Source organism: Scyliorhinus canicula, chromosome 10 (assembly GCF_902713615.1).
Source record: "Scyliorhinus canicula chromosome 10, sScyCan1.1, whole genome shotgun sequence".
In the NCBI taxonomy this organism is placed as follows: domain Eukaryota; kingdom Metazoa; phylum Chordata; class Chondrichthyes; order Carcharhiniformes; family Scyliorhinidae; genus Scyliorhinus; species Scyliorhinus canicula.
Window position 1 is genome coordinate 3,853,241 of NC_052155.1, and position 10,679 is coordinate 3,863,919.

The 10,679-nt window shown below is 46.7% G+C and overlaps 1 protein-coding gene across 1 annotated transcript; it reads left to right on the forward strand.

Moving 5' to 3' along the window:
* Window positions 1-5,430: 5,430 nt before the first annotated feature.
* LOC119972190 (actin, cytoplasmic A3a-like) lies at window positions 5,431-9,072 on the forward strand. The gene is made up of 3 exons (XM_038808523.1): window positions 5,431-5,508; window positions 5,691-5,839; window positions 7,652-9,072. Exons 2-3 carry the CDS (start codon window positions 5,714-5,716, stop codon window positions 8,654-8,656), a joined length of 1,131 nt encoding a protein of 376 aa, XP_038664451.1. The 5' UTR covers window positions 5,431-5,508; window positions 5,691-5,713; the 3' UTR covers window positions 8,657-9,072.
* The last annotated feature ends 1,607 nt before the right edge of the window (window positions 9,073-10,679 follow it).

The following is a 10,679-nucleotide window of genomic DNA, read 5'->3' on the forward strand; positions in this document are numbered from 1 at the left end:
TGGTCCACGTCCTTTCGTACCTGTCTCCCTGGTACATCCAGCAAATAAAATACAGGCCCAGACCTTGCCTCGATTCTCCCACCTCACCATGTTGGTCCAGCCCCAAAGTTTCTGACAGAAACTTCATTTGCTTTGAAAGATCTGTTACCTTTGGTCGAGTCGGGGTGTTTCCTTTGTGCAGCTTGCCTCGTCTCCACCCTCCCAGCAAATTGGAGAACAGCAGGTCGAGCCGAGTTTGGGGATGATAGTAGATTAACAGCTCTGCTGGTGTGAGCCCAGTAATGATGTGGGGATTGGCTTTGTATAAAAGGAGGAAATTAGCTAACTTGAGATGCAATGGGCTATCTGGTTGCTTTTTCACTGCGGGTTTGAAGGTGTGCATCGCTCTTTCTGCCAGGACGTTCGAGGCCAGGTGATAGGGGGCTGTGTGGATGTGCTGGATACAGTTATTATGCACAAAACACCGGAATTCTTCCCATGTAAAAGTGCCGTTATTCAAAACTATAACTTCTGGGAGGCTGTGTCTTGTGGAAATCCATCTTAAAATCTTGATGGTGGCTGCTGAAGTCATTCTATGTATTTCTTGCAAGCCTAAGACTGGGACTTGGTCTCCATCAATACCAAGAATATTTTCCCTCGGAAGGGATTGGTAAAATCTATGTGAAATCTTGTGCCAGGCCATTGCCAGGTGTGTTGAGCCGCAGACGGCAGGTCTGTTGTGATTGGCAAAATTCACCAGATTCTCGATGTCCTTGTTGATACCCGGCCATTCTGTGTAACTCCTGGCCAACATCTTCAGTTTAGTTTGTCCAGGATGCGCACTGTGCAATTCTTATAATAGCGGCTCTCTTGCTGAGGGTAGTACCGCCACCCGGGACCCTCAAAGCAATACCCGGTCTACACAATGCAGTTAGTATTTCATACATAAGAACTAGGAGCAGGAGTCGGCCATCTGACCCCTCGAGCCTGCTCCACCATTCAATTAGATTATGGCTGATCTTTTGTGGACTCAGCTCCACTTTCCGGCCCGAACACCATAACCCTTAATCCCTTTATTCTTCAAAAAACTATCTATCTTTATCTTAAAAACATTTAATGAAGGAGCCTCAACTGCTTCACTGGGCAGGGAATTCCATAGATTCACAACCCTTTGGGTGAAGAAGTTCTTCCTAAACTCAGCCCTAAATCTACTTCCCCTTATTTTGAGGCTATGCCCCCTAATTCTGCATCACCCGCCAGTGGAAACAGCCTGCCCGCATCTATCCTATCTATTCCCTTCATAATTTTACATGTTTCGGTAAGATCCTCCCTCATCCTTCTAAATTCCAACGAGTACAGTCCCAGTCTACTCAACCTCTCCTCATAATCCAACCCCTTCAGCTCTGGGATTAACCTAGTGAATCTCCACTGCACACCCTCCAGCGCCAGTATGTCCTTTCTCAAGTAAGGAGACCAAAACTGAACACAATACTCCAAGTGTGGCCTCACTAACACCTTATACAATTGCAGCATAACCTCCCTAGTCTTAAACTCCATCCCTCTAGCAATGAAGGACAAAATTCCATTTACCTTCTGAATCGCCTGTTGCACCTGTAAACCAACTTTTTGCGACTCATGCACCAATGTTCCTTCTGGGCTCTTTAAAGAGCGTGGGCCCTTTAAGGAACTATCTTTAAAGTGTGGGCCCTTTAAGGAGCTATCGTTCGCGAGCCATGCAACTGATCCGTGGCCTATCATGCAGGAGCGGGCAAACCCTGGCAAAAACTTTTTGCGACTCATGCACTAGCACCCCCAGGTCTCTCTACACAGCAGCATGTTTTAATATTTTCTTCTGAGACCTTTAGACAACCATCTTCTGCTAACGTCAGCGCTACCTCGATGGTGGAACATCCTGTCAGGGAACCGGGGTGTTCCACCACACCTCGGAAGCTGCCTGATAGACTGACCTTATGAGAGGCTGGACCCCATCACCCCTTTTTGTGGTCCTGTCCTTGTTGTAAATAGTTCCTGTTATAATCCCCTTGGGGGCCAAGGACTGTGCTCCATTCGATTTCCCCCTTACACAGCTGAGTGTCACCTCCCCCAGTAATTGTGGGCTGTGATTTCTCTCAACAAGGGGCAAGTACTGAGTCTGAAAACCCTGCCCTGGGTACAGGTCAGGGAGGGTGGCCCGTAGGGGGCAGGAGTTATAGTCTTTTATAGTCTTGTGGACACCATAATAAACCTGTTGTTAATTCCTACCCTATCGGGTGTTCCAATCGTCTTTCCGGTTCACTTTCTACAGTTACCTGTTATTATCCCGTAATGAATATAATGTTGAGGAACTTGAGGGGGGAGGGATGTGACAGCGTGGGCCCTTTAAGGAGCTATCATTCGCGAGCCATGCAACTGATCCGGGGCCTATCATGCAGGAGCGGGCAAACCCTGGCCAATGGTGAGAGAGCGTGGGGCCAGGGAGCAGGGGGCCGTTGAGTGTGTGCCCGGGTGTCGAGGAGTAAAGACCTGCATTGTAGTTGTTGTGCCTGTTTCTAACTTTACCTCCTTGTGGTTCTAGTAACCACATTGTGATTTCAGCAGTCTCCTCATTAATGCCGCGCACTATTACAGCAAACATTCCTTCCTAACCCCTCGTGAAGGCCCAGGTTTGAACCTGCCTCCACCATGCTTGAGGAAGTGAACATTCCAGATCTTAAACACTGGATTTAAAAACAAAATAAAAATACATTTCAGGTTTTAGGTTTTCTCTTTACAAAAAAACCCTTCTGCCAATGAACAGTTTCCCTTGACTCTGTCCCAACCCCTCACCGAATCTCCTCAACCTCAGAGAACTTCCTTCTCCAATCTACCCTCATGGCTTGAGTCCCTGATCTCTAAAACCATTTTGATGAATCTTTTCTGCGCCCTCTCTAACGCTTTCATGTCCTTCCCACGGGTGGTGCCCTGAATTAGACACAATGGGCACTATTTCCCATTCCCAGCAGAGTATTGGCTGTGATGAAGCTGGTATGCAGAGCGCAGGGTGAACAAGCGGCAATTCTCTCCAGGTATTCGAGCATCCTGTGCACAATAAATGTGCAGAGGGTGGGCCACGTGGCTTGGCCAGAAAAAGCCGGCAATCCTGAGAACAGGGCGTAGTGTTTAAAGGGCGCCTCAATAGACAACACAGAAACCCCTCCCCCTCTCGGAGTAACGTCTAAAGTGGTCAGCCACAAACATGAGCTTCATTTGTTCAAAATTAAGACCTCGCACCACCGGCTTGAGGACAATTCTGGGTGGATATCAATGCCGGTGTTGTCAGTCTCACAAATGGGATGTTGTTTATTGCAATATAAAAGTGGGGATGTTTTTCTGCACTTGTACAGAATGACAGTGAGGCCACATCTGGTGCACTGTGTACAGTTCTAGACTCCTTATTTAAGAAAAGATTAGAAGTTGTTCAGAGAAGGTTCAGACGACTGATCGCTGGGATGGTGATGTCGGGGGTTTATCTTGTGAGGAAAGGTTGGGCCTGTAGCTACTGGGGTTTAGAAGATTGCGAGGTGATCTGACTGAAACAGAGAAGGTCCCGAGGGGATTTGACAGGGTGGATACTGAAAGGATGTTTCCCCTGGTGGGAGAGGCCAGAACGAGGGGACAGTTTAAAAATAAGGGGTCTTCCATGTAAGATGGAGATGAAGCAAAATCTTTTGTCTGAGGGTCGTGATTCTTTGGAACCTCTTCCCCAGAGAGGTGGAGACGGAGTCACTGAATACTTTTCAGGCTAACTTCAGGAATCAAAGGATATCGGGAGTGGGCGGAATGTGGGGTTGAGGCCACAGACTTTTTGAATGTCGGAACAGGCTGGAGGGGCTGAATGGCCTCATTCCTCCTCCTGATTTGTGTTCATGTCTGACATGCAGATCCCATGAATAAATGAAAAACAGACAGTGCCAATCTCCCCTGTGAGAACCATTTCATCTGCTCCACAGGGTTCATTTTACTGTTCCCACCCTCTCCTGGGACTGGATGATCCCAGACAAAGTTATAGCTCGGTGCTGTCCTTAAACCTGCCACTTTAAATAGCAAGGTGTGCCTGAGCAAGCTCTGCCGCGTCATTACCAAATAAGGTCAATTCTCGGCAGTTTGTGAGTCATGGCTTTAACCCCGAGTGTGCTGGCACCATTTTAAGAATTATTGGTTCATGGGCGTCGCTGGCAGTACTGGAATTTGTTGTTCACCCGGAATTGCCCTTGAACTGAGGGGGCTTTCTCGGCCATTTCAGAGTCAACCACATTGCTGTGGGTCTGGAGTTACATGTAGGCCAGACCGGGTAAGGACGGCAGATTTCCTTCCCTAAAGGATATTAGTGAAGCAGATGGGTTTTTCAAGGATCGACAATGGTTTCATGGCTCTATTCCTGAGACTCGCTTTACATTGCAGATGTATTCATTAATTGAATCTAGATGGCAGACCTTGATTGGAGTTAATCGATCAGGGTGATCAAGCCCTAATCGATTGATTGGTAGCCCACCTGGGGCCGCCCGAAGGGGCGCAAAATCCCTGGGGATACAAGGTGCCGCGCAACCCCTCAATATCGCTGCGTACAGCAGCAACCAACAACGGTGACCCTTCGACGGCCGAAGGGGAAGACCATCCACGCCAGCTGCAGAAAGTCTCACACCCACAACCCAAAGATGTACAGGATAGGTGGATTGGCCACCTACAACTCCCAATTGGAAAAAAAGAATTGGATACTTTTAATGAAAAAAAACATTAGTGCGAGAATGTCTTGTGAGAGTTGTCTTGCTCTAATATGCAGATTTGCCCACAAGTGATTACGTTGGGTTTGGTGAGGTGTATCGAGCCGGATAGACCCTGGGAGCGGAGTCGCCTGGATTTTATCGGCCATGCTGTGCCGGTTTCCTCCCACATCCAAAGATGTGCAGGTTAGATGGATTGTCCATGTTAAATTGCCCCTTAGTGTCCAAAAGGTTAAGTGGGGTTACTGGTATAGGGTTGGGTGGGGCCATGGGCCTCAGTAGGGTGCTCTTTAGGAGGGTGGGTTCAGACTCAATGGGCAGAATGACCTCTTCTGCCCTGTAGGGATTCTATGATTGGAAGATTTTACTGTGCCCAAGTTGCTGTGTAATTGCCAATTGCAGCTCTTCCTTCTTGTTTGCTCTGCATCCTGGGGACTGATGTCTGAGCAAGTCATCACCTAGGGAAGGAAATTGGGAAACTGGGAATCCAAGGAGATGCAAAAAGGTGCAGAAGGAATGTTTCCAACTATGAATAATACAGGGACCTCACAAAATAAATAACTGGGTGCTTCCCCTGCCTCCTGAATTAAACTTAATCGCTCTCATCTGAGTGGCTGGTTTTGACCCATCCCCCTGAATCTCATTGTTTGTCTGATTCACCTGATGAGAATGTGGGTGGAGCCTCCTGCTCTTTAAAGAGAGAGGGTGCTGCAGGAAGCAGTAGCTGCAGGTTGGAGCCAGTAGTTGGAGCAGAAATCCCTTTGAGAAGGTAGTTGGAAGGTTTTATTTGATTAAATAATCTATTGCTGGCAATCTGAACAATCATTGCCCAACACAAATTGCCATTGAGATGGAATTCATGATCAGTAATTGTTTTAAAATGTGTAGTGTGTGTTCCAGGTCTGTGCTCCTGTTTATAGTGAATGTTTTTTCTTATTCCTTCTCTTTCAGTCACCTCCTGTTGAGTTTAAACCATGGCTGATGATGAGGTTGCTGCTCTGGTGGTTGACAATGGATCTGGGATGTGTAAGGCTGGCTTTGCAGGAGATGATGCTCCCAGGGCTGTCTTTCCCTCCATCGTGGGACGCCCCCGGCACCAGGTCAGTCCTTCAATACAAAGTGTTAACTTGCTTCTGGGTGAATGACTTTACTTTCTTGACTGGAGTGCTGGCTTTATGTTAACTAGCTTGAGGGAATGCAATTGACATGACTGATGCAGACAAGAAAATGAATACTCATTACTTAATACTCAAGAATAGTCTTGCTTGATGAAGGGAGACTTCTGGTTTCATGAGCAAAATGTCCAATTGGTTTGTATTTCTGATGTGAAGTATTGTGATAAGGGGTGTTTTAAGGCTAAGGAGACCAGTTTGCCTCAGTAAGCAAAATGAGCTTTAACCTGAAGCAACCCTTCACCCTCCAGGGTTTCTGTTCTCCTTCCCAAATGAATGAATGAAAATCGCTTATTGTCACGAGTAGGCTTCAATGAAGTTACTGTGAAAAGCCCCTAGTCGCCACATTCCGGCGCCTGTCCGGGGAGGCTGGTACGGGAATCGAACCGTGCTGCTGGCCTGCTTGGTCTGCTTTAAAAGCCAGCAATTTAGCCTTGTGAGCTAAACCAGCCCCTCTAACCCTGGTTGTGCCAGTCCATTAATGCTAACCCTTGTTGTGCCAGTCCATTCCCCTGCAGTAAACCCAGAAAGGTTGCAGGCATTAATGGGGTGCCTCTGTTGTGGAACATTACCCCCATCCCACTCCTGCTAACTGCCAGAATAGGAGCAAAACCATTGCTTCTGGGGTTTTTTTATATCCTAGGATTTGGGTGTTGCTGGTAAATGTTGACTGCACAGATTGACATGGGAACAGTTGATGGTATTAGTATTGCCACTACAGAACACATGGAGACTGTTGTGGTTGTTTGATCCTGGGACATTTAACTTCTGAAATGTCCTAATAACTCTCCTTTGAAATAGATTGTGGATGACCCAGTAACAGTGGTTAGCACTGTTTCTTCACAACTTGGGTCTCTGGTTCGATTCCTGGCTCGGGTCACTGTCTGTGTGGAGTTTGCACGTTCTCCCTGTGTCTGTGTGGGTTTCCTCCGGGTGCTCCAGTTTCCTCCCACAGTCCAAAGATGTGCAGGTTGGGTGGATTAGCCATGATAAATTGCCCTTGGTGTCCAAGGATTATAGGGATTGGGTGGAGCTGTGGGCTTGATAAGGATGCCCTTTCCATAGGCTGGTGAAGATTTGATGGACCAAATGGCATCCTTCACTGTAAAGTCTATCATTATCTGAGATTTCACTGAAGATTGGTTATTCTTTGAGGATCAAACCCATGTTTTAGCTGTTGCATGCTTTGCGATGTGAGGGTGCTGGTCTAAATGCAATGTCTCTGGGAAGTGTTAACTCTGGTGGTAATGTAAATTGGAATGGTTTGTCTAATTAAAATAGTAACTTAAGTTTGATTCAGTATTCATTGTGTGCACTTGAAGGTGAATGATAACTGCAGTGAGAAAGATTTGAACAACTTGGATTAGGTTGTCTTCCCCCACGCCTACACTTGATGTGTCAATGGGTATTTAGTATGTTGTATATGTCTCAATAGATAAACTGGTTCACCCCCCTCACACCAGTTCCCTCTATTGCCTGAGCTTCAGTAACTTTGTGGGTGTGGACCTGGGCCATTCGGAGGAAATCATCAATCTGGTTAAGATTCCATGGCTCATAATCAAGTAACAATATTCAACCCATAATGCCTGTACTAGATCTTTTTGGAATTGATCAATTGCCCATTCCCTCTACTTTGAAAAGTAAACAATTGTCCAATTTCCTTCAGTAATTTGGAATGAGCTGTAACACTCGATTGGTGTGATGAATGCAGATTGTAATTAATCCTTTTCTATTCTCCAGGGAGTGATGGTTGGAATGGGTCAGAAAGACAGTTACGTTGGTGATGAAGCCCAGAGCAAGAGAGGCATTCTGACACTGAAATACCCAATCGAGCATGGCATTGTGACCAACTGGGATGACATGGAGAAGATCTGGCACCACACCTTCTACAATGAGCTGCGAGTGGCCCCAGAGGAGCATCCTGTTCTCCTCACAGAGGCTCCCCTCAACCCCAAAGCCAACCGGGAGAAGATGACCCAGATCATGTTCGAGACCTTCAACACGCCAGCCATGTATGTTGCCATTCAGGCTGTGCTGTCCTTGTACGCCTCTGGCCGTACAACTGGCATTGTGCTAGATTCTGGTGATGGTGTTTCCCACACTGTGCCAATCTATGAAGGGTATGCCTTGCCTCATGCCATCCTGAGGTTAGACCTGGCTGGCAGAGATCTCACTGACTATTTGATGAAGATCCTGACTGAACGTGGGTACTCCTTCACCACCACAGCAGAGAGGGAGATTGTGCGTGACATCAAGGAGAAACTTGCGTACGTAGCCCTAGATTTTGAAGCTGAGATGCAGACAGCCAGCTCCTCTTCATCCTTAGAGAAAAGCTATGAGCTCCCTGATGGCCAAGTCATCACCATTGGTAATGAGCGTTTCAGGTGCCCAGAAGCCCTTTTCCAACCATCCTTCCTTGGGATGGAATGTAATGGGCTCCATGAGACCTGTTTCCATAGCATCATGAAATGTGATGTGGATATCAGGAAGGATCTGTATGCCAACATTGTCTTGTCTGGTGGGACCACCATGTACCCCGGTATTGCTGATCGGATGCAGAAGGAAATCACAGCCTTGGCTCCCAGCACAATGAAGATAAAGATCATTGCTCCTCCTGAGAGGAAGTATTCAGTGTGGATCGGAGGCTCCATCTTGGCTTCTCTCTCTACCTTCCAGCAAATGTGGATCAGTAAGCAGGAGTACGATGAGTCTGGGCCCTCCATAGTCCATCGCAAGTGTTTCTAACCTTCTGTAAGAAGCAATGATTTAGATCTGGGGTCTGACTCCCTTGACCCAGATGTTCACAGGGGGAAAGGCCAGCATTCCCTTTCCGAACTGTTCCCAAGAATTTAGTTTGACAAGAACCAGGCCTGTCCAGCATTCCCTCTTAACATCCTCGTAGTCCCATGATCGCCTAATGGGAGCTGAGTGACATTTCATTTCCAATGTATTATATGCTCAGTTGCACCTCAGGATAGGAGGTCCTGATCACACTGACTGGAAAGCTTCCAGTTTAAATAGACTGAGCTTTTACTGGGATTGTTGAGAGAATTTTAATTTTCATGTTTGTTCCCAGATCTCTGCAAACTAATGTGTAAATATCTTGCATTGTACACCTGCTCACTTATTGTATTGCACCAATAAAAAGTATTTGGATGTAACACTTGTGTCACTATGCATTACTTTCCATACACCAGGAGGCCATTTCCCCATCATACTGCCAGATAACCAAGGTATTTATCCAATCTGGACAGCAGTGGTTCACAACTCCAGGGTCCCAGGTTTGATTCCTGTCTTGGGTCACTGTCTATGTGGAATCTTCACATTCTCCCCACGTCTGTGGGTTTTCTCGAGTCCCAAAAAAGATTCTGTTAAACAGGTGGTGACTAGGGGCTCTTCAGAGTAACTTCATTGCAGTGTATAATGTAAGCCTATTTGGGACAAAAGATTATTAGGATCGATTGAAAGATTGCGATGGCAAATGCAGTATAATTTGGAGAAGTAGGTTAATCACTTTGGAAGCAAAAACAGGAAGGCAGATTACTACCTGAGTGGTTGTAAATTGGGTGCCCTTGTGCACCATTCGCTGAAGGTAAGCATGCAGGTACAGCAGGCGGTAAAGATGGCTAATGGTATGTTCACCTTTATTGCGGGAAGTTTTTGAGTATAGAAGCAGGGATGTATTGCTGCAATTGTACAGAGTCTTGGTGAGGCCACACCTAGAATTGTGTGCAGTTTTGGTCTCCTGAGGAAAGATGTTCTTGCTCTCGAGGGAGTGCAGCAAAGGTTCACCAGACTGATTCCAGGGATGGTGGGACTGTCAAATGAGGAGAGATTGACTGACTAGGTTGGGATTGTTCTCGCTGGAGTTCAGAAGAATGAGGGGGAATCTCCATAGAGTCTTGGGACGATACAGGGTAGATAGATGTTACCAATGATGGGTGTGTCCAGAACCAGGCGTCACAGCCTGAGGACTCCGGGTAAACCATTTCAGACAGAGATAAGGAGACATTTCTTTAGAGTGGTGACCCTGTGGAATTCATTACCACAGCAAGTAGTTGATGCTAAAACATGAATATATTGAAGAGGTGGCTGGATATAGCACTTGGGGAGAATGGGATCAAAGGCTATGGGGAGAAAGCAGGATTAGGCTATTGAGTTGGATGATCTGCCATGATAGTGATGAATGGCGGAGCAGACTCGAAGGGCTAAAAGGCCTCTTCCTGCTCCTATTATCTATCCCCTTCCCAATAATGAAGTTTTATTGTCACAAGTATGAAGTTAGTGAAAAGCCCCTAGTCAACACGTTCCGGCGCCTGTTCGGGTAAGCTGGTACGGGAATTCAACTCTGGCCTCGTTCTACATCACATACCAGCTGTGTAGCCCACTGAGCTAAACCAATCCTTCATTATCATTCTACTTGAACCATATTTTTGGTGCCAATCCTTGTCGTGATGTAAAATTCTATTCAGTCTAAAAGGAAGGAAATCCCTTCTGAAGGGCAGTACTCACTCAGCACTAAGTATAGCATGTGGAATTAACAACACGGCCTGTGGCCAAACAGCCTTCTAATAGGGACATAGGAATTAGGAGCAGAAGCTGGCCACTCAGCCCTTCGAGTCTGCACCGCCATGCAATCCGAACACTGCTAATCTCAAATGCATCTCCCTGCCTCTTCCTCATGACCATTGAGCCTTCGTCAACTTCATCTCCCTTATACTGTTCAACACCTCCCTCAGCCCCAGGGGCTCCTCTAACGCCCGCCTCT

Coding starts and splice junctions, on each gene's coding strand:
- LOC119972190 (XM_038808523.1), top strand. CDS start 5,714: ATGGCTGATGATGAGGTTGCTGCTCTGGTGGTTGACAATGGATCTGGG. Junction 5,840..7,651: donor TGGGACGCCCCCGGCACCAG/GTCAGTCCTTCA, acceptor TCTATTCTCCAG/GGAGTGATGGTTGGAATGGG.